General features: G+C 44.6%; 2 protein-coding genes across 4 annotated transcripts in view; one reads left to right on the top strand and one right to left on the bottom strand.

Moving 5' to 3' along the window:
* DOCK1 (dedicator of cytokinesis 1) overlaps nucleotides 1–23318 on the top strand; it is a 541550-nt gene that overhangs the window by 248468 nt on the left and 269764 nt on the right.
* INSYN2A (inhibitory synaptic factor 2A) overlaps nucleotides 1–23318 on the bottom strand; it is a 60048-nt gene that overhangs the window by 25812 nt on the left and 10918 nt on the right. For all 3 annotated transcript variants that reach the window (XM_037741783.1, XM_017537889.2, XM_037741784.1), the window contains exon 2: nucleotides 12655–13843. In XM_037741783.1, the coding sequence (XP_037597711.1) occupies nucleotides 12655–13838 (1184 nt within the window). In that variant the 5' untranslated portion in view covers nucleotides 13839–13843. The remainder of the gene's footprint in view (nucleotides 1–12654; nucleotides 13844–23318) is intronic.

Raw genomic sequence — 23318 nt, 5'->3', positions numbered from 1 at the left:
CGCTCAATATTCTCCGTTTCTCTAGAATGTCTTTCTAGGGAAGGGCAAATACTTCTTTTTCAGACACCCATGTAATCTCCTTGAATATGAAATGCGTGTTCCATAGTGTTTCTTGTGTAAAGTAGAGTTGTGTCCTGGTTGATTAAGGGAGGTCTACTTTTGTACTCCCATGTGAGAACTTGGAAGTAATATATCTCTAAGAATATGAAGGTTAGATCTTACAGCATGCTAATGCTGAATCTCCATATAGATTAAAGGATTTTGAGGGCTACTCTGGCAACCTCAGCATAAATTACTTAGAAATGATGTTTGGAGCATAGCTCGTTCAGAAGTTGAGGTGGGTCTGTCTTCATCCCATTTCTCTTTCCCTTACTTTTTTTCCATGGTAGGGCAAAGTTATCAGAATGACACATGTTGCATTCCCCTAAAGCCAGGAATCAAGATGTTAAACCCTCGAAGGATCTGCTGTACATGTAAACTCCATGAGGTCTCATTTAACATGTCAGGATAATTTCCAACAAGCCTAGTTATTTCTACTTAGTGTTCTAATCATAGACCTTAACAGGCTTTGCTACAAATAAGGAACTGGCCTCCCCAGGCCCGCCAGTGACAGCTCATCAGGTGCTTGCCATGTGTCAGCTCTGCGTATGACCTGTGCTGGGGACCAGTTGCTTGGAAGAATAAAACACAGTCTTGCCCCCAGACACTTAAAATCCAGAAGATCTTTGTTTCCAAAATGAAGGAATTGTTGATGGCTTCAGGAAGCAGAATCTATATCACTCTGAACAGTAGCATCCTTCTGTGGGGCTGTTCTGACCGTCACGCAAACCCACATCCTTGCTTCTCTCTTCCCTCCCGGACAGTGCAGCACATCCTCTGCACACTCCCAGCACCTTGTTTGTGGCTCTCTTGCAGACTGGCCACCGCGGATTCTGATGATCAGATGTGTTTTCTCTGTCTTGTGGGACTGGGCGTTTTGCTGGCTGGGAACGTGTCTTTGTTCCTCGTCACAATCCTGATAGCTTGGTGACTTCTGCAGATTGGGGCTTGAGGTGCATCAGCAATGCCTGGTCCTTTCACGCCCAGTGAAAGTCAGTTTCCTTCCCTCCCCTATCTGCTTCCCTGCTTGAGGCTTCTCTACCACCCTTGTCGCCATGGAGCACACCATGAACTGTGGCTATTTCACTTTCTCTGTCTCCCTCCATGAGAAGATCAGCACAATGTAGGCAGAGGTTTTGTCTGTTCCCTGGCGAACTTTCAGCACCCACCTCGGGGCCAGAAGTATGGTAGATGACCAAGAAATATTTTTTGAATAATGCTTGAGTGAATGAATGAGTGAACGAATGAAGAATCTGTGTGAGTGTTCTTTCTGGTGAATTGATAACATACTCTTTTGCTTCTGAAAAGGAAAACAGGACTCTCACAATTTTGTGATACATCTGTCTAAATAGTATTCATATTATCCCATTTTACATTTCCACAAACAAGTAGAAAAAAGGTCATCTTCTGCTTACGACACCCAGTTTTGAAGAGAAATAGCTTGGTCTTGCACCTGACCCAGGCCCACTTGTGTCCGGATAAACGTCATTTCATTTTCTTTTTGCCCTGAAGCAATCCTGGTGGATGTGTTCCAGGAAGAAACACTCTTAATGAACTCAGTGGCTTTCTTTTGACTGTGTGGACAAATTAACTTTTATTGGCCTTGCACCTCCCCAGATGTGGTGACACTGTAATTCTGGGGAGGCTCTGGCTGTTAGGGAAGCTTTTCATGCTTGTAAGAATTAAAGAGTAATGATACTGGTGGGTAGGGGCAAAGCATCACAGTTAGCAGGGAGATTCCAACCTACATGGCATTGCATCCTAGAGGTAGCAGGGGCCAGTGACCCCTCTCCTCTCTTTATCCCTCGGCCCTTTGACTCCCCTGTCATTTGCCTCCTTGATTTTTGTTTGTTTTTGAGACAAAGTCCTGCTCTGTCACCCAGGCTGGAGTGCAGTGGCGCCATCTGGGCCCACTGCAAACTCAACCTCCCAGGTTCAACTGATTGTCCTCCCTCAGCCTCCCCAGTAACTGGGATTGCAGGTGCGCACCATCACGCCCCCACTAATTTTTGTATTTTTAGTAGACACGGGGTTTCACCCTGTTGGCCAGGCTGGTCTCGAACTGCTGAGCTAAAGTGATCCACCTCCTCGGCCTCCCAGAGTGTTGGGATGACGGGTGTGGGCCACCGCACCTGGCCTCGCCTCCTTGTTTCTGTTGCTCCTCTCTGTGGCCCTGTCTTAGCAACTTATCTGCTTCCTTTCTCACAGAGACATCGTGCATGATGAAGAAAATGGAATGCATTATTTTTTATAGACATTATTATTGTCAGAAATACATGCAAGATTTGGACAGGGACAAATACAGAGATGAACACTATTATTAAGGCAGGACTTTTTTTAGTTTTAGTGCCTTTTAATCATATTTTCATAACATAAAATCATAACCAGGAAAGCTAGTAATTATTATTTTGTGTGTGGACTGCCTGGCTATATTATACACAGGGCAAAGCTTACATTTCATTCATTCATTCATTCATTCATTCATTCATTCATTCATGTAGTCAGGGACATACTAAGTTGCAAAATGATGACAATGCTACAGACAAGTCACTTGGCCCAGAAGGCACCAGGAACAGCTATTAATAAGGAAAACAACTTTTTTCAGCTGAGGCTGAGTTGATTAACTTGTTTTCCTGGAGGAGAGATAAAGCATAAGCTATAATTTATTGAAAATTAATGAAAATGAATTTTGGTGGCACTGGCTACCAAACTGGAATGAAAATAAGAATGTGAGTATACCGTATTAAACCAAATTTTCCTTCTGGACTCCCATATTTCTCCATCTCTTGTACTGTCAACAAGGTTCGAATTTGAAAGTATTCATGTTGTCTATTTGCCAGTGGTTCTGATGGTAAATATCCACAGAGCCTTTTATCTTTAATTTCTTTTGATGTGTGTTTTTAGATCAAGCTTAGTTAACAATTTTTAATGAGAACCTATACGTCTTGGAGCTTTATTGCTTTGTTTCAAAAGCCTGACCTTGCATTTGCTTTTTAAACAAGTGTTTCAGAGCTCTTGTTGCTGAAGACTAAAATCTTTAAATTTTGCTGTGATCATTTATAAAATTCTAGATGTCCAGTTATGAGATTTTTCTTGGGGGATAGCCTAGTGCTATAACTAATGAGATACCGATAGAGAAAAACTTTATTACCTTTTTGGTTAAAAGATACCTGTTTTTAGATGATTTTCCCCCCAGGATCTCAATTTTCGTGAATGTTCTTTCCTCCAGTCTGTCATTAAGGTTTATTTGTATATTACATTGAAAACAATGCAATATAAAATGTTTGTTGTTCACATGGATGTGGGTATCAGTATGAGGAAGTAAGAGCCAGACAGGCACGTGGAGGTTCTCTGAAGGGCCTCTCATCTTACAATTGCCCTGATGAACTGGGTTCCCAGGCAGGTTCCTCAAGGAGAGATGTTGCATCCTGGTACCCAGGTCCCTGGACTTAAAGATCAATATGGCCTTGATTTGTCTGAAATTATCTCACAGAGGAGATTCCTGTTAATGATTACAGATCCTTCCCAATACACTTTGTTCATGGGACCCTCTCAATGGTGGGGTGGGGCAGGGATCTCTGCTGTCCTCTAGCACCAGAAAGATGCATTCTCCAGAAGATGAATTAACATGAACCCTACCAGGCCTGGGGGATAGCAGCTTCTGTAGCCTTTTCAAGTAAAAGGGAAAATCCAGACTTGCATTTGCAAAAAACATAAAAAATAATGCCTATATTTTCATTATATGGGACATGTTAGGTTCCTCATTTTCAGGGGAGAGAGAAGATGAGTGGGCCGGTCCGACAGCCCAGATGTGAATTCTGGCATTTACGTTTCTCACTAGCTTTTTGACTTGGAGAAGGTACTGAGCATATCCAAGCTCTAGTTTCCTCATGGAGGGCATTCCCACCTTGAATTGTTATTTTAAGGATTAAAGAAGATAATACTGAGTGGCTGGTACATCGTAGGGGCTCAGAATAGGTGACCTTTGTAGGTACTCTATATGGGGATTCTCATTTCACTTGAATGCTCCCTCAGCTCCAGTGGGAAATAGAGCTCCAACCATTTTTGCATGGCTTAGTAGGAATTGCATGGAGTTTTCAAAATTATTTGAAAATTAGAACTTGCATTTCACCTTTCAAAAATCCAGATTCTGAGACACAAATCCATAAATTCCATAAACGTTCATGCCATGCCTTGAATTGCTCATTTTATCTGCAAATGGGCTGTCTGGATTGCCTGTTGCCTCGGTGGTGAGGCTTTTATTCACCTACCAACTTAAAAGGCTGAGGAGGTATTTGAAATCTATTTTGGCATTCTGCAGAGGAAGATTACTTAAATTACATTTTCAAGTATGTGTGATACCTACATGAAGCCCAGAGCAAGAATTCAAAATGTGTTTTATATTCTTACAAATATATTTTGCTTCATTTTTCATATTAGAGATGGAAAGCCTTATTATTTTTTAAGAACTTAAAAGTAGTGTTTACAAAGTTATTTAAATATAAGCTATAAAAAGGGCTCGCTGTGACCCTGTGAATTCAAGGAAGAAAATGACAGAATAGGAAATGTGCTTCCCATTTCAAAATCACAAAAAAACCTGAAAACTTATACTTGGAGTTTCGGACTTGAATATTCTATTGCAAATAAATAAAAGCCATTAGTTGCAACAGAAAAAGAAAAGAAAATGGCATCCCTGAAAACAATCCAAATGCAACCTTCAAGGACAGAGACCAACTGTATGTAGCATTTGTAGTCCTCGGAGAGATAAGGAATTGATGAAGTGTCAAGAGGAGAAAAGAAAACAGAACAGTGGGATCATTCACACTTTTATTGACAGAGATCTGCAGAGAGGTTTTTTTTTGTTTTTATCCCATCTTAACTTTTATGAGTATTATAAGGCAGTGGCCAAATGGTGATTTCTCAGACATCTCTATAGAATACGTTGTTGGAGCAGAAAGGAGTTTCTGGGGCCTCCTCTCATTTGGACCATCTTCCTTTCATATAAAAAAATGTAGCTCAGAGGCCAGGCCAGGATGAACTAGAACAAAATCCAGGTCTCCTGACTACATCAGCTCCCCTCCCCGTGACACCAAAGGAACTGGCCCTGTACTTTTCTCTGGAAACCACCGAGATGAAGCTCGATGTCCCATTCAGTGATCCTTACCACCACCACCCCTCCCCAAAATAAGACCCCCGGTAAAAGAAAGCAAGAAAATCTCTTCCCGTGCTCAAGCTCATGCCCTGGCTTCACCTCCCTGAATCTTAGCACTGGGAAGGGTGCTTCTCAGCAGCAAAATAACCTTGAAGGGAGTAACTTACTGAGTGCAAACATAGTCTGAGGCTTGAGATCCTCTTTCTCCATAGCTCATTTCATCTCCAACAGAAGCCCAGGAGGCAGGTATTCCCAGCTGTCTGTTACAGAGAAAGACTGAGGTCCATAGGATCTAATAAGCCTGTGCATGCAGGTCAGTAGAGGGAAGGTCAGCATCTAACTCCCCTCTCAGGACCTGCAGACTGGAGAGCCTGGTAATCCCACTCTACTCCTCTCCTGAATCTCACTCTGGGAAAAAGGAAGAACCAAGTGCATGGGAGGCTGACCTCAGCTGGCTGGGTGGAATGGTTTAAAATGTTCTGGGTTATGATAAATGTGGAGGGAGACATCGAAACTGATTTATCAAAAGCATTAGAGGATGAAGTGCTGACATCTCCATGCCTTTCAAATAGGGAGTGCTAAGGCACAGGAGAGCATTTGGCAGCAACAACCTTTTTGCTTCTGATCTCGGCTCAGTGCTGCTTTCTCTCTGCTGCTCCCAATGCCCTGCTTTTCTGTGATGCATCTGGCCAGAGCCAGGCAAGACAGCACTCAACATTCCAGAGAAGAGCCACAAGATTGCTTTCAGGACTGCAGAGGCTGTTGAGAGACTGTCTAATGCCACCCACCTCCTCTCCTCAAAATTGGGCCATTCCCAGCTAACCAGGTGGAAGACTTTGATCTCTATTAAGTGGGTAGGTTTTGGCAAGAACAACCTAATCATCCTTCTAGAGAGTGCACAGCCAAATTGGGATGGGATTGCCTAACTCTGCCCAGCTTCCCCCCACCCCGACTCTTGGAAGGGGAACTTGGGAAGTTAGGAAATCAGAATCTAGGCCCACACCTTCCTGATTCTTCAGCATTCATGCACAGCTGCTGCAGTGGTGCAGTTTTCCATGTGGGTTCTTTCTGTTCTGTGACTTAAACAAATTAAGTAGTCTCCTTTTGCTTCCTCTAAAATTGTGATGTGGTATTTATTCTGTTTGGGCCCTGGTAATTAGAGCAAATTCAGAGATTTCTTATCCCCTGACAGGTCTCTCTGAAGAATGCTTGATTCTCAGTAATTTGTCAATATGAGGACATAAGATATAGCAAGTATATCATTTCTGCCCATCTAGCATCAATATCTAGGTTAACACAAGTCCCATCACACAAACATGTTCTGTGATGGCTTTTTATTCCTGCTGCTGGGAGAAAGAGACCTTTTTCATGTTTCCAAGAGATGCTGTCTACACATTATACATACAAATTAACTATATGTGTATCACACACACACAAAGTTCCAAAGCAGGACCCCAAGGTTGTATGGGCTGATGACAATTAAGTATATATTTGAACAGCCTGAATGCCAGTGAACTGTGAACCCTTCAAAGGCTGGGCCCGAATTCCTTTGAATCCCACATCCCCTCATTGCCTGGCACAGTGTCCATCCCTTTGCTGATGCTTGGCAGAAACCTTCTAAATGTGTCAGTGAATGATAGGCATGTGTGCTTGGCAGTCACACACCATGGATTGCCTGCACACATATTCTGGCCTGAACGTTTTTAGCTGTATGAATGCGGTCACTGTATTTACAAACCATGTAATAGGAGTCCACCAACTAGGGCCTGTGGCCCAAATCTGGCTACCACCTGTTTGTAAATAAAGTTTTATTGGAACACAAGTACTCCCATTCATACAGATTGTCTGTGGGTGCTTTCAGGAAACAACGGCAGAGTTTTATCATTGTGAAATAGAGTCGCTCTCAATACGTATTTACTATTTGGCCCTTTGCAGAAAAATTTGCTGACTTCTGTCATATAGGAACTGACCCTGAGACCCTGCAATAAACACAGATGTCCATGAGAACAAGTCCTTACCTCTTAAGTATGTGTATGTGCACATGAGCTTACATTATTGTTTGGCTATTTATTTATTGGTAAAGTTGCACGAACCTTGATAAAAGATACTACACTTGGTCTGTATTAACTTGTTCCATCCCTCAGATCTTTCTTCCTCTCTCCCTTGTCTTAAACACCACTGTGAATGCCACCCTCACAGAGCCCCTGAACTCGGGGATTCCTTTTGCTGCTTTTTTTTTTTTTCTTTAAACCACTGTGTGCCCTAGACTCGGGAGAACTGGGCCTCACACCACCAAGAAACCACCCTTTCAGGATAAGGATGAACAGGAGCCTTACTCACAGGGAGCTACCCCTGTGACGGGGCAGCAGGGATAATGGGAGGTGCTAAATTACTGGGTTTACCACTCTTCCTGCAAGGTACTAGACTCTGTGCATTGGTATGTTACTTAGGATTTTCTTTTTTTTTAATCATACCCTCGCCTTTGCTCTGAATTAGTAAAGCCATAAAGCCCTGATGCTTCAGGGTCTCATCACAACCTGCTGGTCATGTTTAAGGGCCTGGGTCCTCCTGCTCTCTCCCCCTTACCCCAAGCCTGCAGGTAACACCCAGCAAATGCTGAGGGAGGCCTGGCCAGTAGAAGAATCTGCTTCACTCTGGGCAGTGACAGATCCTGATCATGTGCTTGTTAGCCTCCAATAAAGCTTCTGACGTTCATTTCTGGTCTTCTCCAAACAGCAGAGTATCATTTGGCTGTCACCAGTGCCAGGCTTGACACATCAAGACACTAAATGTTTGGGGTTGGAAATCTTAGCGGGAAAGTGCTGTTGGGGTTGCCACGCCGTAGTTGCTGATGAGTTTGCACAGCAAGCCACCAAGACCTACACCCCATTGGTCTGAGGTTCTCCTGCCCAGGAATCCCATAGCTCCTACAGGGAACTACCACTGTTCTAAGAAATGATTGGGTTTTTGTTTTTTTTTTTTAAATTCACTGCCCCATTTGCCTTGTTCTCAGCCTTCAGCAACTCCCATTAGTGACTTACTTAGGTAGCCTGCGTGACCCTGAACTTCCCCAGAAGACACAAGCATAATACTGAGAGCCCTGAAATAAGCAGGATAATTCTTGGCATTCATGCAAGTCCGCACTGCATAAAGCAGAGTGATTTTAGTGAATTGTCCCAGTGTTTTACAAGGGACTAAAAGGCATGATTTTGCAAACTTTTTGCACATCTAACCTGCTTGCACAATTCATCCCGCAGAAATGCACCTAAAAGGATGTGTCCTTTCTTCAGTGCCAACTGTGCACTGGTTTAGGTGGGAGTGTCCACCACCCCTCGTTGATTTCAGACAAAATGGAAGCTCACAGAGGTTAACCTGACTCAGCCACAAATGTTCTCTGCTGAAGCCTTTTGGAAATCGACATAAGCAAATGAAAATAATGAAGGAGAGTCTCTTATGAAAAGTAATTTGGAAGCTACTGAAAGTGGTTGTAGCCGGTGACACAGAAATTCCTGCACAGGTTAAGAACTACAGGGAAGCACTTGCCTGACAAACTCAATAGTGAAAAGAAGTCCTATTAAAGAGATTGCACAATAAACATGTTAAGAAACACATTGCCCAGGGCCATCAGTGAGATTCAGAGAGTGCTGGCTTCCCCACGAGCAGGCCCTTGGCCCCTTGGGGCATGTCAAACCTGGAGGACAGTGTGGAAATGTGGGGGCAAGATTTGTCACTTGCATTCAAAGTCATGGGCTCCAAGTTGCTTGCCCTCACCAGGATTCTTCTGAATGCAGATGAAATTTTATTCGAAACCCCTGTATGCTTTATTGGGGTGGAAAGTGGGGAGAGAAACTGACTTTTCCCCAGCTTGAGAGTGTTCTCCAGTTCCTTATTTGTAGGCTTTAGAGTATTTTCCAAGAAAAAATCCATTGATTTTTATTTTTTTGAGATGGAGTCTCACTCTGTTGCCCAGGCTGGAGTGCAGTGGTACGATCTTGGCCCTCTGCAACCTCCTCCTCCTGGGCTCAAGCAACTCTCTTGCCTTGGCCTCCTGAGCACCTGGAATTACAGGTGCTCACCACAACGCCCCGCTAATGTTTGTATTTTTTAGTAGAGATGGGGTTTCACCATGTTGGCCAGGCTGGTCTCGAATTGCTGACCTCAAGTGATCCACCCATCTCAGCCTCCCAAAGTGCTGGGATTATAGGCGTGATCCACCATGCCCGGCCTCCATTGATAATTTAACTTGGTCATTCAGTTATTTGTCCTGTCATATAATAACTATATATCAATGTACACGAAGCAGAGTGCATTTTTTTTTTAACCATGAGATGCAACCAAAATATCTACTTCCCAGCTCAGATCTGGTACATAAAGTAAGCCCTGTGGACCCCTCATTTTAAAGTCCTAGAGCTTGCCCTTCAATGGATGGGTTGGGTGGCTCAGGGGAGCAGAGTGTCACACTTTTAGGATTTTGTGAGCAGATTGAAATCAGCTACGGTAGCGGTATTTACACCATGGAAATCAGCAGCTGCTACTTCCCTTCCCTCCAGAGCCTGTTGTTTCACATGTCTCAGCCCAGTGCTGGCTGCCACTGCTCATGGCTGTCACTCCTGGGACTCTGTGCTGTACCCAGGGTCTGGGACAGGGATGGAGAATGAGATTATATCTAATCTGCTCATCTCTGTAGTCCTGTCCTATGTTGTGACATGGAGAAGACGGGTGGGAAATCTGTATTTCAGCCAAATTAATGACCCTGGGCATTAAGCAAGAGGAGGCCCCATAAGGTGCCTTGGATTTTGGAACCACTTGATTCTTTGTTATCTGAGTGCAGAGGGCTCCAAGAGGGAGGAGGAAATGCATGTTCCCAGGAACACTACAGAGACCTGCCTTTCTACCTTCCACCCTGAGCTTGTCCTGTGTGGGCAACAATTGAACTAGGGATTGATTTTAAAGTAAAACCATCCTTTGTCTTGATTTAAGGCGCCCAAGTCCTCAAATGCTTAAGAACCAGGCACTGTGCCATGTTCCGGGATGCCAGAGTGAAGGACATTTCGTGATGATGGAAATGTTCCATATCTGCACTCTCTTATGTATGTGGCTTCTGAGCCTTTGAAATGTGACTGCTATGACTGTGGAGTGGAATTTTCAATTGTAATTGATTTGAGTTTGAATTTCAGTAGCCACATGCAGCTAGTGGCCACCAGCAGAGCAGCTCCAGGGTTTCAGGGACAGCCTGTATGCCAGGCATGTAGGGGATGCATTCACCACATTGGACGCCCACAGGACCACTAAGTCCTCCCCAGACGCCTGCTCCAGCATTGCTGACCAGCAAGACTAAGACTCCTGCCACTAGCAGACATTTACGCATTCAGACACACCTGCCACTAGGCTGAACACATAAGGTAACTCCATGTCATTCCACCCCCTATCTGCAGGACAGGCAATAATCTCAACTTACAGGTGAGGAAGGAAGGCACAGAGACATACAGCCCTTGCCCAAGCCCTCAGTGCCAGAATTCCTACCCAGACATGTCTTAGTAAACTCAGAACCACACTGCTAGATGGATGGCATCTCAGAGAACCCTGAGGATAAGGCAATCTTCCATACTTGTTCTAAGAGTAGTGTAAGAAGGACCTTACGTATATCATATGGTTTTCCTTTCCAGTGGTGTTCATGGGTGTTCAGCCTTCTCAGGTTCTTATTTGGGCATATAACCCCTGTGAGTATGCACATTAGTGTACACATTTCATTTTACACCATTTGGTGACCGTTATTTCCCAACTGGTGATGTTGGCATCTTTCTCTTGTGCTGTCTGGCTTCATACACTACCAACTACATCAACGTCAGTGACTGGGTCACTGTTTGGGCCTTTAATTTTTTTGCGGGAATGTGGACTACTGATCAGTAAATCACTGATCTCCCCCATCCCCCCCCCCGATGAGTGTTGCTTTCGGATCTGTACTGATCAAAATGGCATGAAAATGGAGCTATAAACCCAAGACTGAACAAGGCCTTTTGGAAATACTCTATGGTGTTAGATTACCTATGAATCTACTGTTAAGATTGTCATACATTTGGCTGGCAATTCTTTCTGCTTAAGAGCATCAAGTGCAAATACTACCATCTAAATAGAAGGTGGAAGGTGGTGTTGAGAACCAGCTCCTTGTAGACAGGCCTCCTGCACCAAGCTGGAGCAACGAGAACCAAGGGCAGGACCTGCCCCAGCCTCTGCTGCTGGAGCCAGTCCTTCCGCCTCAGCTGCCACCTTAAGGCAGGAGGTGTTTCCTCCCTGTTCTTTGCAGTCAGCAAACAACTGTCTAACTCAGCCACAGCAGTCCTCTGTGCCCAAGTGGTTTTCTGCCCTGAAAACACATTACTTATTTCAGGCTGGCTTCTAGCTTGTTAAACCCGGGCTCAGGGCTCACAGAGTGAAGGGTGCACATCACATGAGGCAACAGGGAACTGCCTCAGATATAACCTCCAGAACATAGGCTGGCAGGAACACAGACACTTTCGAGGGGCAATGAGCAAGAGAGGTCTTGGCAGTCCGGCTGAAGTCTGATAAGCCACGGACCCAGAGTAGCATAGGCTGCTTTGTATCAGCTGAGCACATGCCGGCCTGCAGGAGAGCTCAAGAACTAAAGCCCCGCCTTTAGGTCATTTGTTTTAAAGTTGAAACTGCTGCACAGTTTCAACTTCAAAACGTGAAGTGCAACAAAGTCTTATCAACCTGACAAAGTATTGGCAGTGAAGTTGGTAGCGTTCTTTCTGCAGCCCCACTGGACAGGCAGTGAAGCCTGTGGACGGGCATCTGTCTCCTAACCACACACAGCTGGGACCTGTCTCACGATGGTCATTGCTTGAGTTCCAGGTACAGAATGAAAAACACGCGGTCTATTATGTAAAGCCTTGCACAGTCCTGAATACCAATACTATTTCCATTATGTATTATTATAAGCAAGTCAGCATCTACTTTTCCAAATGTCACATGAAATTTCCTTTCTCTTCCCAATCTGATTCCTAAGAGGCAAATAGCTTCTTATTTAGAATAGGTATTTTGGACTGGCATAAGTTATTACATATGATCAATATCATAAACCTTTACCCTAGCAGAATAAAAGGAAATGTCTATCCGTTCATTCTAAGCATAGGTGTGGTTTGAATTCAAGGCCAGAAAGAGGAACATTAACCAGAAAGTGTATCGTGCAGATGCAGGGAGGTCTGGTGTCATAAAATTATCTGTGACCTTTTGACCTTTTGGAGCTGGCCATATCCTTACACTGTGGCCTGTTTACAGAAATGCTGGCTTTAGTCTCATTATGGACTTGGGTTTGGGGCTACACATGGACCCTCTGGTGATGAACCTGCATAGTTTCCTAAGACATGGGTGAACATACATACCCTTCCCGATGGGCCTCTCCTTTTTCCAACTCCTGAATGACCCCCAGGAGCACTTTGATGGTTTCTTGGCTTGAACTGATCAAGTTCTCCATCATCTGAAGTTGTGCTTTGAGGTCGACCACTTCTGTATGAGGCACGATTTGTTGGCATTCTTCACCTGCAGCAACCGCTGTGGGACTAGGCTGGTTCCCCAGCCCCGGCGGGGTTTGAGTCTGCAAGGGCTGCTCGCTACATTCGGGGGACAGGCACTGCACGGGGGGTGAGCAGGCCAGGGCAGTGCCCGAGGGCGGCTGGAGCCCATTGAGATGTGTGGCTCTCCTCTGCTCCTCATCTGCTGGGCAGAGTGACCACTGGCTGGCGGCCGCAGAGTTTGACAAACCAGGCTCAGGGGCCCTGGCACTGAGGGTGGGTGCGTAAACGGTGGCAACCTCTGTTTTAAACACCCTCCCGAGGGCAGGTGGAGCGGGCTCCTCGGAGTTCGGCCTCGCCCGGTCGTGCTTGGCCCTCCCGAGCAGCTGGTAATTGGGCTCTTCGGAGGGGGGCCGAGTGGAGTTCTGGAGCGCAGCTTCGCCATAGCTGAGCAGCTCCGGGCTTTTACAGGGCTCTGTGCAGTTGACCCCCAGAGGCTGGTCCACTGCATTCATGTGTTCGTTAGAATGGAAAACCAAGGCTGTGGTCTTGTGCACGCGCCCTGCCCCACATGGCCGGGCCTCCTCCATGGGTCCAGCCTCGTTCTTCTCTTTTGCATCTGTTAGAAACCCATTGTTTTGGTTTTTAAAGGGATCTGCAGCAGGGAGGCTTTTAAGGTTCCCCTTTTTGCGGTCCAGAGGGAAGGTCTGGTAACACTTCTTAAGGTCTGGCGAGGTCTGCACACCTGTACTCTTGGTGACGTTGGGGATGGACCTGCGCGCGGGCACTGTCATGTATTTGCGGTAGGCTGTTCTGCAGGACACGGGCTTGGCCTCCCGCCTCTCCCCCAGCTGGCCGGAGGACAGCTGTGTGTCCCTCTGCTCATTCTGTGCCTCGCAGATATCCTTAAACCGCACCTGCAGTGCTTTGTTGCGTTTTTTAATCTGCCGGTTGGGGTCCAGGGCGTATTTCATCTCCAGGGCCAGGCAGGCGGCAGGTTCCACTTCACTCTCCGACGCTGTGAGTATGCATTTGCCGGTGTCCTTACTGACCATGGTTCCTGCATTCAGAAACAGCAACAGAGTTGTCAGTGGAACAGAAATACACATGCAAGCTCCGGCCGCACAAAGTTTTAGCCACTACAATGACCGCCTGCTTCCTAATTGTATTTAAGCAGGTGAGGTCGGCCTTTGTGTTAAGGAAAATCACATGGGCTGAGAGTTGCTGGCAGCACGGCTTGAAATGCTTCTCGGATATGAAAGCCTGCCTGCTTTTCCAGGTGGGATACACTTGCATTTTCTTTTGATGGTAATGCATGTTTCCCCATTAGACAAACCTGTTTTACTACATTAATCAAGAAACCCAATGATGCTGCCTCTTCTGCTTTGCAAATTATTTTTTCACACGCGTGACTCCCCTTCACAGGCAGATGGTTTACCAAGTGCTACTTAATTTGGTTTGCGTTTTGACTATTTTTTGAGGATGACGTCATTAATCTATTGCTGGAATCTGGGAGAGCTGCTGTTTTAAAGGCTTACTGGAGATGCTACGTCTTGAGCAGATAAATGTGGAGAGCCCTCCGAGGAGGAACTGAAAGAAATCTATTTGCATGAGCCGTTATGGATTCCGTGGGAGAGCTGGCCGTTCTCCTGGATGGGAACCATAAGGAGAAGTCGTCGTGGGGCGGTTTGCTTCTCACGGGTTAACATGTTAACACCAGTCCTAAAAGGAACATGGGTTTCCCTGCATCTATCAAGGCTGTGCTAGCAACTCTTTTGATTCCATGGAGAGTGGCACTGGAAATAATTTAAAAAATATTTCTTGCTTCAAGTTTTAGCTCTGTCTGAATAATTAAAGCCTTCCACTTCATCACAGGCTATCGTTAAATAATTTAAAAAAAAAAAAAAAAAGGAAATTATTCATTCTAGAATCAAGTTTTGTGTTTTGATCACAACCTCCAAAAATGAAAACAATGGTGGTGGTTGTTTCAGTACTTACATTCTGAAAGAAAATAAAACTATGAGGCTTTATGTTAATCATGCAAATTCATCCTGGGCTGAATTATTAAATGCAGCTAAAAAGATGCAGGTGGCCAGTGACTCCTCTCGGGGAATACCAGTGGGGTAAAATGCCTTCACTTTATTAGACAGATTCACAGCTGTTTATTGCACATGGAAGAACTTATTTGATAGTTGCACTTAAAGCAAGAAAATAGGGTTAAGTATGTCGTTTGTGAGACTTTGCCTTTTTTCCCCTTATGTTTGAGAAGAAAGTCAAATGGGAGGTACCGAGGTGGACAGCAGCCAAGTGCCCAGAGAGGCAAGGTCATGGACATGGGCCCGTGACAGCTGCAGGCACGCAGGCTTGGTCCACCTTGACCCCCGCCCGGCTGCAGACACACCTTGTGCCCTGTCCTGGGGGAGTCTGAAAAACCAGCCCCGAGAGCAGTGGCACCACTCATTGGAAAATGCCACAAGAACTGTGACACTCGCGGCATGGCCACTGCATCTGGAGTGGCGTGGTTTGAGTACCAGATGCTCTGCTGGTCCACATGCAGAATACCTGACTTAGAAATGTTCCTGAAGGTCAAGGCTACACTTTCCATTTCAAGGAGGATATAGGGTCCAGAGATGTCATGTCACTTTTCTGTGTCACACAGCAAATAAGAAGCACAGGCAGGAGCAGGGCCCTGCTTTAGTGGACCTCCGAATCCAGGCTGTTTCTCATAGACCCAGGTGTCCCACAGGCAGAGACATGACCCCTCCCCACCTCCTTAGCCCTTACTCAGTTAGACAGGCCGAGGTGCATGGTGGTTCTGTAAAGGGGAAGAAGAGACAACTTCACAGCCCCCATCCAAAAGCAAGTTACAGGACTGGCCCTTTGTTAAACTGACCTCTACATCTCAGCCCAGCCTGGTCCTGCCACCTTGCCGGCTTCCACTGCTGTTCACTGAATGAAAGAGTGAAGGAATCAAATTCTTCATACATCATGCCATGAACAACTAACAGGTAATCATGTGTAAGAACAACAACAAAACAATCTCTGCAGCATTTCATTTAGATGGAACCACTTTTGCAATCATGGCACGACTGGTATTTCAGGACAGATCATTTGCCGTCGGATGGGCTGTCCCCTGCAGTGCAGGGTGGTCAGTGGCATCCCTGGCTTCTGGCTTCTCTCCTCTGAATAGAAGAAGTAGCATGGCTCCCGCCCAGTATGACAGCTAGAAATGTCTCCAGCCATTACCAAATGAGCCTGGGAGCAGAGTTTTGCCTGGCAGAGAACCACTGCACTAGCCCTTCAGCCTCTGGATACCTCAGGCTCCTGTTCCATTACCCTATAGTGTGTCCTGAAAGGCGAGGCTTGCGTGGACAGCAGAGGAAGTCCTTGGTGCTTTACGAGGGGCTGGGGAAAGTTGGAGATTACTACAATTTGAAACTTGGAAAAACTGGGCAGTTTTAGAGAGGAGAGAAAAGGAAAGAAACAGACTGGAAATGCACCAATATCTTGGCTCCTCTGAGATGGCTAGATTTTAGGTGGAAGGAGGGACAAGGTGTGCCTGTTCATGAGAAAGCTTCGGTGGCTTTTAGAGATTCTTATCCCAGCAGATTAAACAGATGCACCCAGGACAGCTTGGTATGGGGGGCAGTATGGGTGGCAGTGGGGGTGGAATAAGAAAATTAAATCTTAACCTTCACTCTGATCTCCTGTTCATCCTTTAACTGCCTTTGTTGTCCAGGTATGTCAGAATGTATTGTGCCATCGTTCTGCAGAAGACCTTCATACTAGGGGAAATTTGAAAGAGCATTTTTACAAAAAGCAATTTACTAGTAATTTTTCAGCCTTTTCCCTGCTACCTCTAAAAAATGTGTGTCTGAATACGTGTGTCCTGCCATGCTATTCATCATCACCATTTGCTAGGGACTGCACTGAAATAATTTTCTTACATCAGTTGGCTGGGGTAAGAAATATTCTAGGTCTTGGACCCAACCATCAAACTAATACAACAGATCAGAAGAATTAATTGCCAGTGGCCAAATAATAATAAAAAATTCCTAGCCCTTCTGTGTTTTATCGAGAGCTGCTAGTATATAAAAATCATTTCCTTATTAGTAAAAATGATGGTAATACTTGGGATGTTTAATCTGTTTAGTTTGTTATTGCTGACTGAAAAAAAAAAAAAAAAAAAAAACAGTAATAGTAATTGAGTTGTTCTTATTGCCTGAATAGGGAAAACAGGAATTTTTGCGTTTGGTTTATTTTGGCTTCACGTGAGGTTATGAGTTCTGATGGCTGGATGACATTTTCTAAAGCTTTAAAATTGAATTTCTGGACATTAAGAATTACTAAGGTGGACACATCTTTTTGGGGTGTTCATTTGCTCTTTATTGGGGTGGACGGTAAGGGTTATAGTGATTACCATTAAGAAAATGATGTCCTTATGAAAGGAAATGGGACATTCTACAGAGGACTGTCCTTGAGACAAGTGTAACCGTCTTCCACACTACTTCATTCATCCTTCCTTCATGCATTTACTTGGCAAGTGAAAGTACATACGTTACCATGTAACGTTAACATTCAGTAAGCATGTATGTAGTTAAGGACTCCTGTGTGCTGATCAAATGTCAGCATTCCCCTATGCACAGCAGTTGCAATTTCATGGCCAGATTTGATCTTCATCACGTCCTTATAGGGCAGCCACTACTGATATCCTCATATTGCAGATTGAGAAACTGAGGCACATGGTTTTGGGGTTGTTTTTGGCAACTTGCTCAGATTCACATGGCTAGTGGGCCACACCTATTGAAATAGCTCAATCCATATGAATCACATGCCCTAAACCACTACCCCTGCTCAAGGGACTCTGTAACTTCAAATGATTCATGATAAGCTTTAAAAGCATTAAACAACTGAAACTCATCTGAGCAATGTCCTTGTCTTGCTCCCACAGCGTATCTGGGTGCTGGTCAGGCACGGACCTCTGGGTAGTTCTAATACCACAGTTGGTGTTGGACCACCGAGTGAGAGTTGCCTTGAGGTTCTGGACTGAGCACGAAGCCCCAGTGGCATTCCCCATGATGGCTTGCCTTGACTGGGTCACCTAAGAGAACCACAGACTCTGGTTCTTGGAGTTAATCTCTTGGCTCTAAAGCAGCAGGAGTATGTTCATAAAGTTTATTTTTCCTAAGAAAATTGTGTTTTAGAATTCACTGGACTGTGCTGTCTTGAAGTGAAAATGGCTAGTCATGGTTGTGCCTGTTTGGCTCGAGAAAGCTAGATGTCAAGGAGTTGTTTGGAATATAAATGTCTTAATTACCCTCGAATTAAATTTCATAGTCAAATGTGAGTTGTAAATATATAAACCCTATAGTTTTAGATTACTGATGGAGACCCAATCTCGGCATGCCACTTTAAATTAATGGCTGATATGAAAATGTGCATTCCAACTTAAAGGAGTGAAAAATGGAAGCAATGAAATGCCTAACAATAGGTAAACAGTTAAGTAAATTATGGTTTACATTCACTCTGGGTGGCCATTAAAAGGATAATTATAGAGATTATTTAGCATCATAGCAAAACACTTACGAAATAATGTTAAGTGAAACAAAGCAGTCTACAAATTATACCGGAAGACATGAACAAAAACGGTCATCACTGTGGCATCAAGGTAGTACATTCAGAGAGATTATTTTTCCTTCTGTTTTCCAATTTGGGAAGAGTGGAGGGAGGTGCAGTGTCATTCTTGTTTTGCCAGTGAAAATAGCACAAGGTAAAATCCAGTCCACACGTGAAGCAGGCCTCGGGAAGGCATAACCACTTGTATCAGCGTACGAAAAACCCAGAAAGCATGAGATGTGGGTATAAGCAGTTTGCCAAAGGTCATCTTTTATTGTTTTTGGGGAGCTGTCATAAAGAACAAAAATGAATTTTGCCAAGTGTGTGTATGTATGTACAAATGCATAGGTATATGCGTGCCTGCATATGGATTTAGATATGTATAGTTAAGTGTTTAGCAGAAGATATGTCAATATTTGAGCAAATGTACTGTGAGGAAGGAAATAAGCTTCTGTTTTAATTAGAAATAAAATGGATTCAGTAGTCTGAAAGCAACTTTGTGTGGTTCCATCAGCTGACAAGAGAAACTCTCCATTGGATCCTGTCCATTGTTAAAATGTCTGTGCTGATTCGGAGGTTTGCGGTTTGGTGCTGTGATGGGATTTGTGGGGGCAGGATGCAGTCAGCTGCCCGTCTGACCAAGACACCTCCCAGGGCTCAGCAGTCCCCGCACATAGCAAATAGCTAGGCAAGCAGTCTGATGAGTGCGGCAAGGGATTGTATGAAATTATTGGTTTTTCTAGTGGTTTTCCCATTGTTCAGACACCTTGGAGTCAAAGATGCTGGCTGGAATTCAAGATGAACTGGGTCAGCATTTTCTTCCATATGCCAAGGGGGGCGCCTGAGCATGAGGCTACTCAGAATGAGAGAGTGGTGAAAATGAACATCCCATTCTTCACCACTGGCTTCCCAACGGGAAAGGGAGGTAAAACAGAACCTCACTCCTAAATGAAGTCACTTGTGTTGTGAAATAGCTAACTTAGAGACCTGTTTCATAGGTGCCAAGTGGGTCTTCAAAAATGGAAGTCTTAGATTCATTACCCAGTTTAATTTTCTTTATATAGTGAAATGTTACTTTTTTCCCTACATTGCTGTCTTCTTCAGAAGTCACTGATGAGGAGGACCACAAAGAGGAGACTAGAGGAATTCTGACACCCTTGTGTCATTGAGCATTGAGTGAGGAACTGTTTTCCTGTAGAACTATGGCTCCTTGGAGGAAACACACAGTCATTCCCTCGATGTGTAGAATACTGTGGTGAAACCTCTGTCATTAAGAACTGATGACCACCCAGACTGAAGCAGGGAAGAGGGGCACTCATGGAGCTTAAATGTAGGCATCAAGACAGAAGAAAACGTATCTTAAGTGCAGCCCCCACTCACGCATATCTATGATTTTAGAAAATGCACTTAACCAACAAAAAACCTACAGTCAGTTGCTTCAGCTACATAATGTAAACCACACAGACTCACACTGGGTTGCTTCGAGAGTGAGAACAAAGGAGGTGAAGCATGGATGCTTGGGGTGTAGTGCTCATGTTCTAGAAGAACCAGAGAATGGCCCTCTTAAATGTCCCAAACTTTTCATTTATGTTTCACTACCCAGTTCTTTGATTTTCAGCTTATACTGATGTTAACCTTTGCTCATCCTGTCTAAATGGAATCTAAATTAGTAGAAATGAATTACCCAAATTTTATGATGTTGATGAAAATCAACAGGAAAAATATTCCTCCTCGAAATGAGACATTGTGTCAATGTAAAAAAAAAAAAATTTATTTGCAGCAGTTAGCTGTGCTAGCTAATAATGACCACAAGGAGTTCAGTGCAGTTGGTTACAACTCACCAACATCACCTGTGAGATTAGTAAAAGGAACTAGTCCCCCTGCCTCCTCCTGTCACTCCATCATCATGACAGTGACACAGTGTGAGACAGGAGGGCTGTGCTTTGCATACAGCTCATGAGCACATTTAGTTAGGATAGCCAGTGTCCCACTGACCCTGGAGGCTTCCTGGTGATTCAGCAACAATCACCTGGTAGTTTGGGGCTCATCAGAGGTGGGAGTTGGTAGGACACAGAAGAGGTGGGCTCCCTTTTTTATACTTAATGGGAATCTCACTTCCATGAACACAGATACAAGACCCCAAGTACTAGAATGTACTTGCCCTTCCTGATTAACTATGCTGAATCCATATTTTTTTTTTTTAACTAGATGGCATGTTTTGACTCATAATGTATCTGAAACTAAAACTAGGACATTGATTCCCCCTCCCCCCGAAAATGACTTATATCCAAAGAGTCTGTTTTCCCTGCCTTTTCCCAGTCTTATTTCAGGATGCCAAATGGGCAGGATATCTGCTTGGAGGTAACCATTCACTACAACTGAAGTCATTGAGAGTTGAAGATGCATTCTGTCTTCCTGGCAAGGCCATGGGAATGCCCACAACTCAGCCATCAGAATGGATCCCCCTTGTGTTTTCATCGTCGTATAAAAATACCACGGTGTTGCCTTGGTTTGGCCAGATTCTGAACTTTGCATGGTCTCGGGTTCACTGCAGAGGTAGCTATGCCAGGAGGAAAAGGACACTTGAGCATTCCTTGTAATTAGCTTCTATTCCTAAGCTGACAGCCAAACGTAGAGAAAATAACCTGCCCTTGGGGTCCCTGTACACAGTCCTAACCAAAGCCTGCAGAAAGAGTTAGTGCCTGTAATCTTCTCAGCTCTCACAGTTTGTAGTCCATGGCATAGTCTTGGTTTGACTGATGGTTTGAACGAGCTGTTCACTGCAAGTGTGCACAGGGCGAAGGTTTAGCATTCATAACACAAAATGTCATTTTTGTTGTGGGAGGTGGTGAAGAGAAAATAAACAAAAGGTCTGTATGTTCTGTACTTTACATTCTATATTTTATTCCTTAAAATAAAATCTACCTCTCATCAATCCTAGTGTTATTCTGCCAGGTTAGTTAGTGGTTTAATTTTTTCCTTGACTAGCAGCTGTTATGAACCTCCGTCCTCTCTGTGCATAATAAATAGCTATTTTAAAAAAACATGAAGCCATATCCTTCCCTCAGTAAAGTTGTCTTAGACTTATACTTTAAAGCTACATTTGCCAGTGGTCACTCTCACTGACTCTTCAGATACAGAGTTAGAACTGATGCTTCCATGTGGAATTTACATGATTACTAGGAATGAGCCGGGGTCCAGTCTCACAAAGTTTCATCTAATGTCTTCAAAGGTTTATCTCTTCGTGTATGGAAAGCTTAGCAGTGTCTCTGGTAGCCTGGAGGAGGAGGACTCAGTGGTCTTTTTTGGGAGGCGTAATGGCCTGAGACCCAAAGGTGGCCAGAACTCAACCCAGCAACACAGCTATTGTGCTTAGCCCAGCTGAGCCTGGAGCAAAAGACACTGATGTTAAAGGCAGGACTGGACTTGCTGTGCACTGGGGTCACGAGACCCACATCCTACTTAGTAAAGAGTAGAGTCTTTCAGTATTTTTGTGCTGAAGGCCTCAAACAGGTGCTGCCAGTGGCTTGCTTAATTCATTCCCTAATCTAATCCCCCCATATCTGGTTGTCACCATGCCCTATTCATTGTTGTTTTTCCTTCCTGTTGCTTTTCCTACTGATTTCTTCCCTTTAGTTCACACTGTTCCCACCTTGAGCTTGGCCTTCTTAACCCTCCTGCCCTCAGCTCTCCATTCCCCATGCCCCACTGCCATCTCCCTCCTGCAGGTCCTTCTAGTCTTGGCTTCAAGTGCACACATCTCTTCTCTCTGCATATACCTGCATGCATACATCTCAGTTGGTAGCACTTCCAAAGAGTCTTTTATTATAAGATCATCTGTACTTTTTCCTACCCTGCTTATCTTTGTAGATTTCTCATGGCTGCTCAAAAATGTTCCATCTGCTGATTCCGCTAAGCCAGTTCTTGCACTGTCTCCTGAACACACCATGGTCAGTCCCTGCTTTGTGTCTTCGGCTGGTTCACTTTCCAGGACCATGCCCTGGTTCTCCTCCCTCACGGATAGTCTGTGGTTGGTGGTCTAGATCTAGTCTTACCTTCTATGCCTTCTCCAGTTCTTATCTGTCACCTTCATTTACTCACTGAACAGTGCCTACATGCCCAGGGTGACCCAGGCACCATACTGATGCTGGGCACACATGAAAAAACAAGCCATACTTCTTGGCAGTGTCTAGTCCAGCAGGGCAGAGACTTGTCGATGGCTGACACCAGTCCATTGGCCCAGGAGCATGGTGGAGGTAAGAGAAAGGAAGTGCTGAGAGTGCTCCCCGGGGAGTCAGGGGAGGCTCCACCTGGGAGACGTGCAAGAGCAGGCCTGAAGGATCCTCGCTTTACTTTGCTGTTTGTCAGTTTTCTCTCCTTAACACAAATATAAGTGTTCTGTGGACTAGGTCCCTCTAAGCACCCTCTCTCTCTCCTGTGCTCAGTCACCCTTCTTTACTTCGTGGTTTAAGAATCTAACCCTATGCATCATAGTATCTTTAGAGCTGGGGTCTTGGCTGAGATATGGCAAGAAGACTTTGGAAGAGTGTACACTATTAGTGGTTTCCAAGGAGTCTTTCTACATTATCTGGATCCTCAGATAAGGTAGAACATGGCTGTAGTCTGAAACATGAAGAGGAATTAGAGATGTGGAAAGGAGAAGGGATAGAGTCTCATTAGTTGAGGTAAAACCATATCCAGAGATTTTTATCTTCTGAACTTTGGCATAACTATTTGAGTGGTTGTTGTACAGACGTTTCCTGTGCTGATGGGAGAGGAGGAGATGGCAGCACACTCACGAAAATGAGTAGATGGCACAGAAATGGTACATGTTCTATATTTAACCATGCAGTACATTGGGGCCCCATACTGTTGTAGAAAATACGACTTGCTAGGAATTATCAGTAGGTTTGTTCTTA

Source organism: Cebus imitator, unplaced genomic scaffold, assembly GCF_001604975.1.
Source record: "Cebus imitator isolate Cc_AM_T3 unplaced genomic scaffold, Cebus_imitator-1.0 Scaffold107, whole genome shotgun sequence".
In the NCBI taxonomy this organism is placed as follows: Eukaryota; Metazoa; Chordata; class Mammalia; order Primates; family Cebidae; genus Cebus; species Cebus imitator.
Note: the sequence above shows the minus strand (reverse complement) of the source record. Positions and strands in the feature narration are given on the sequence as shown.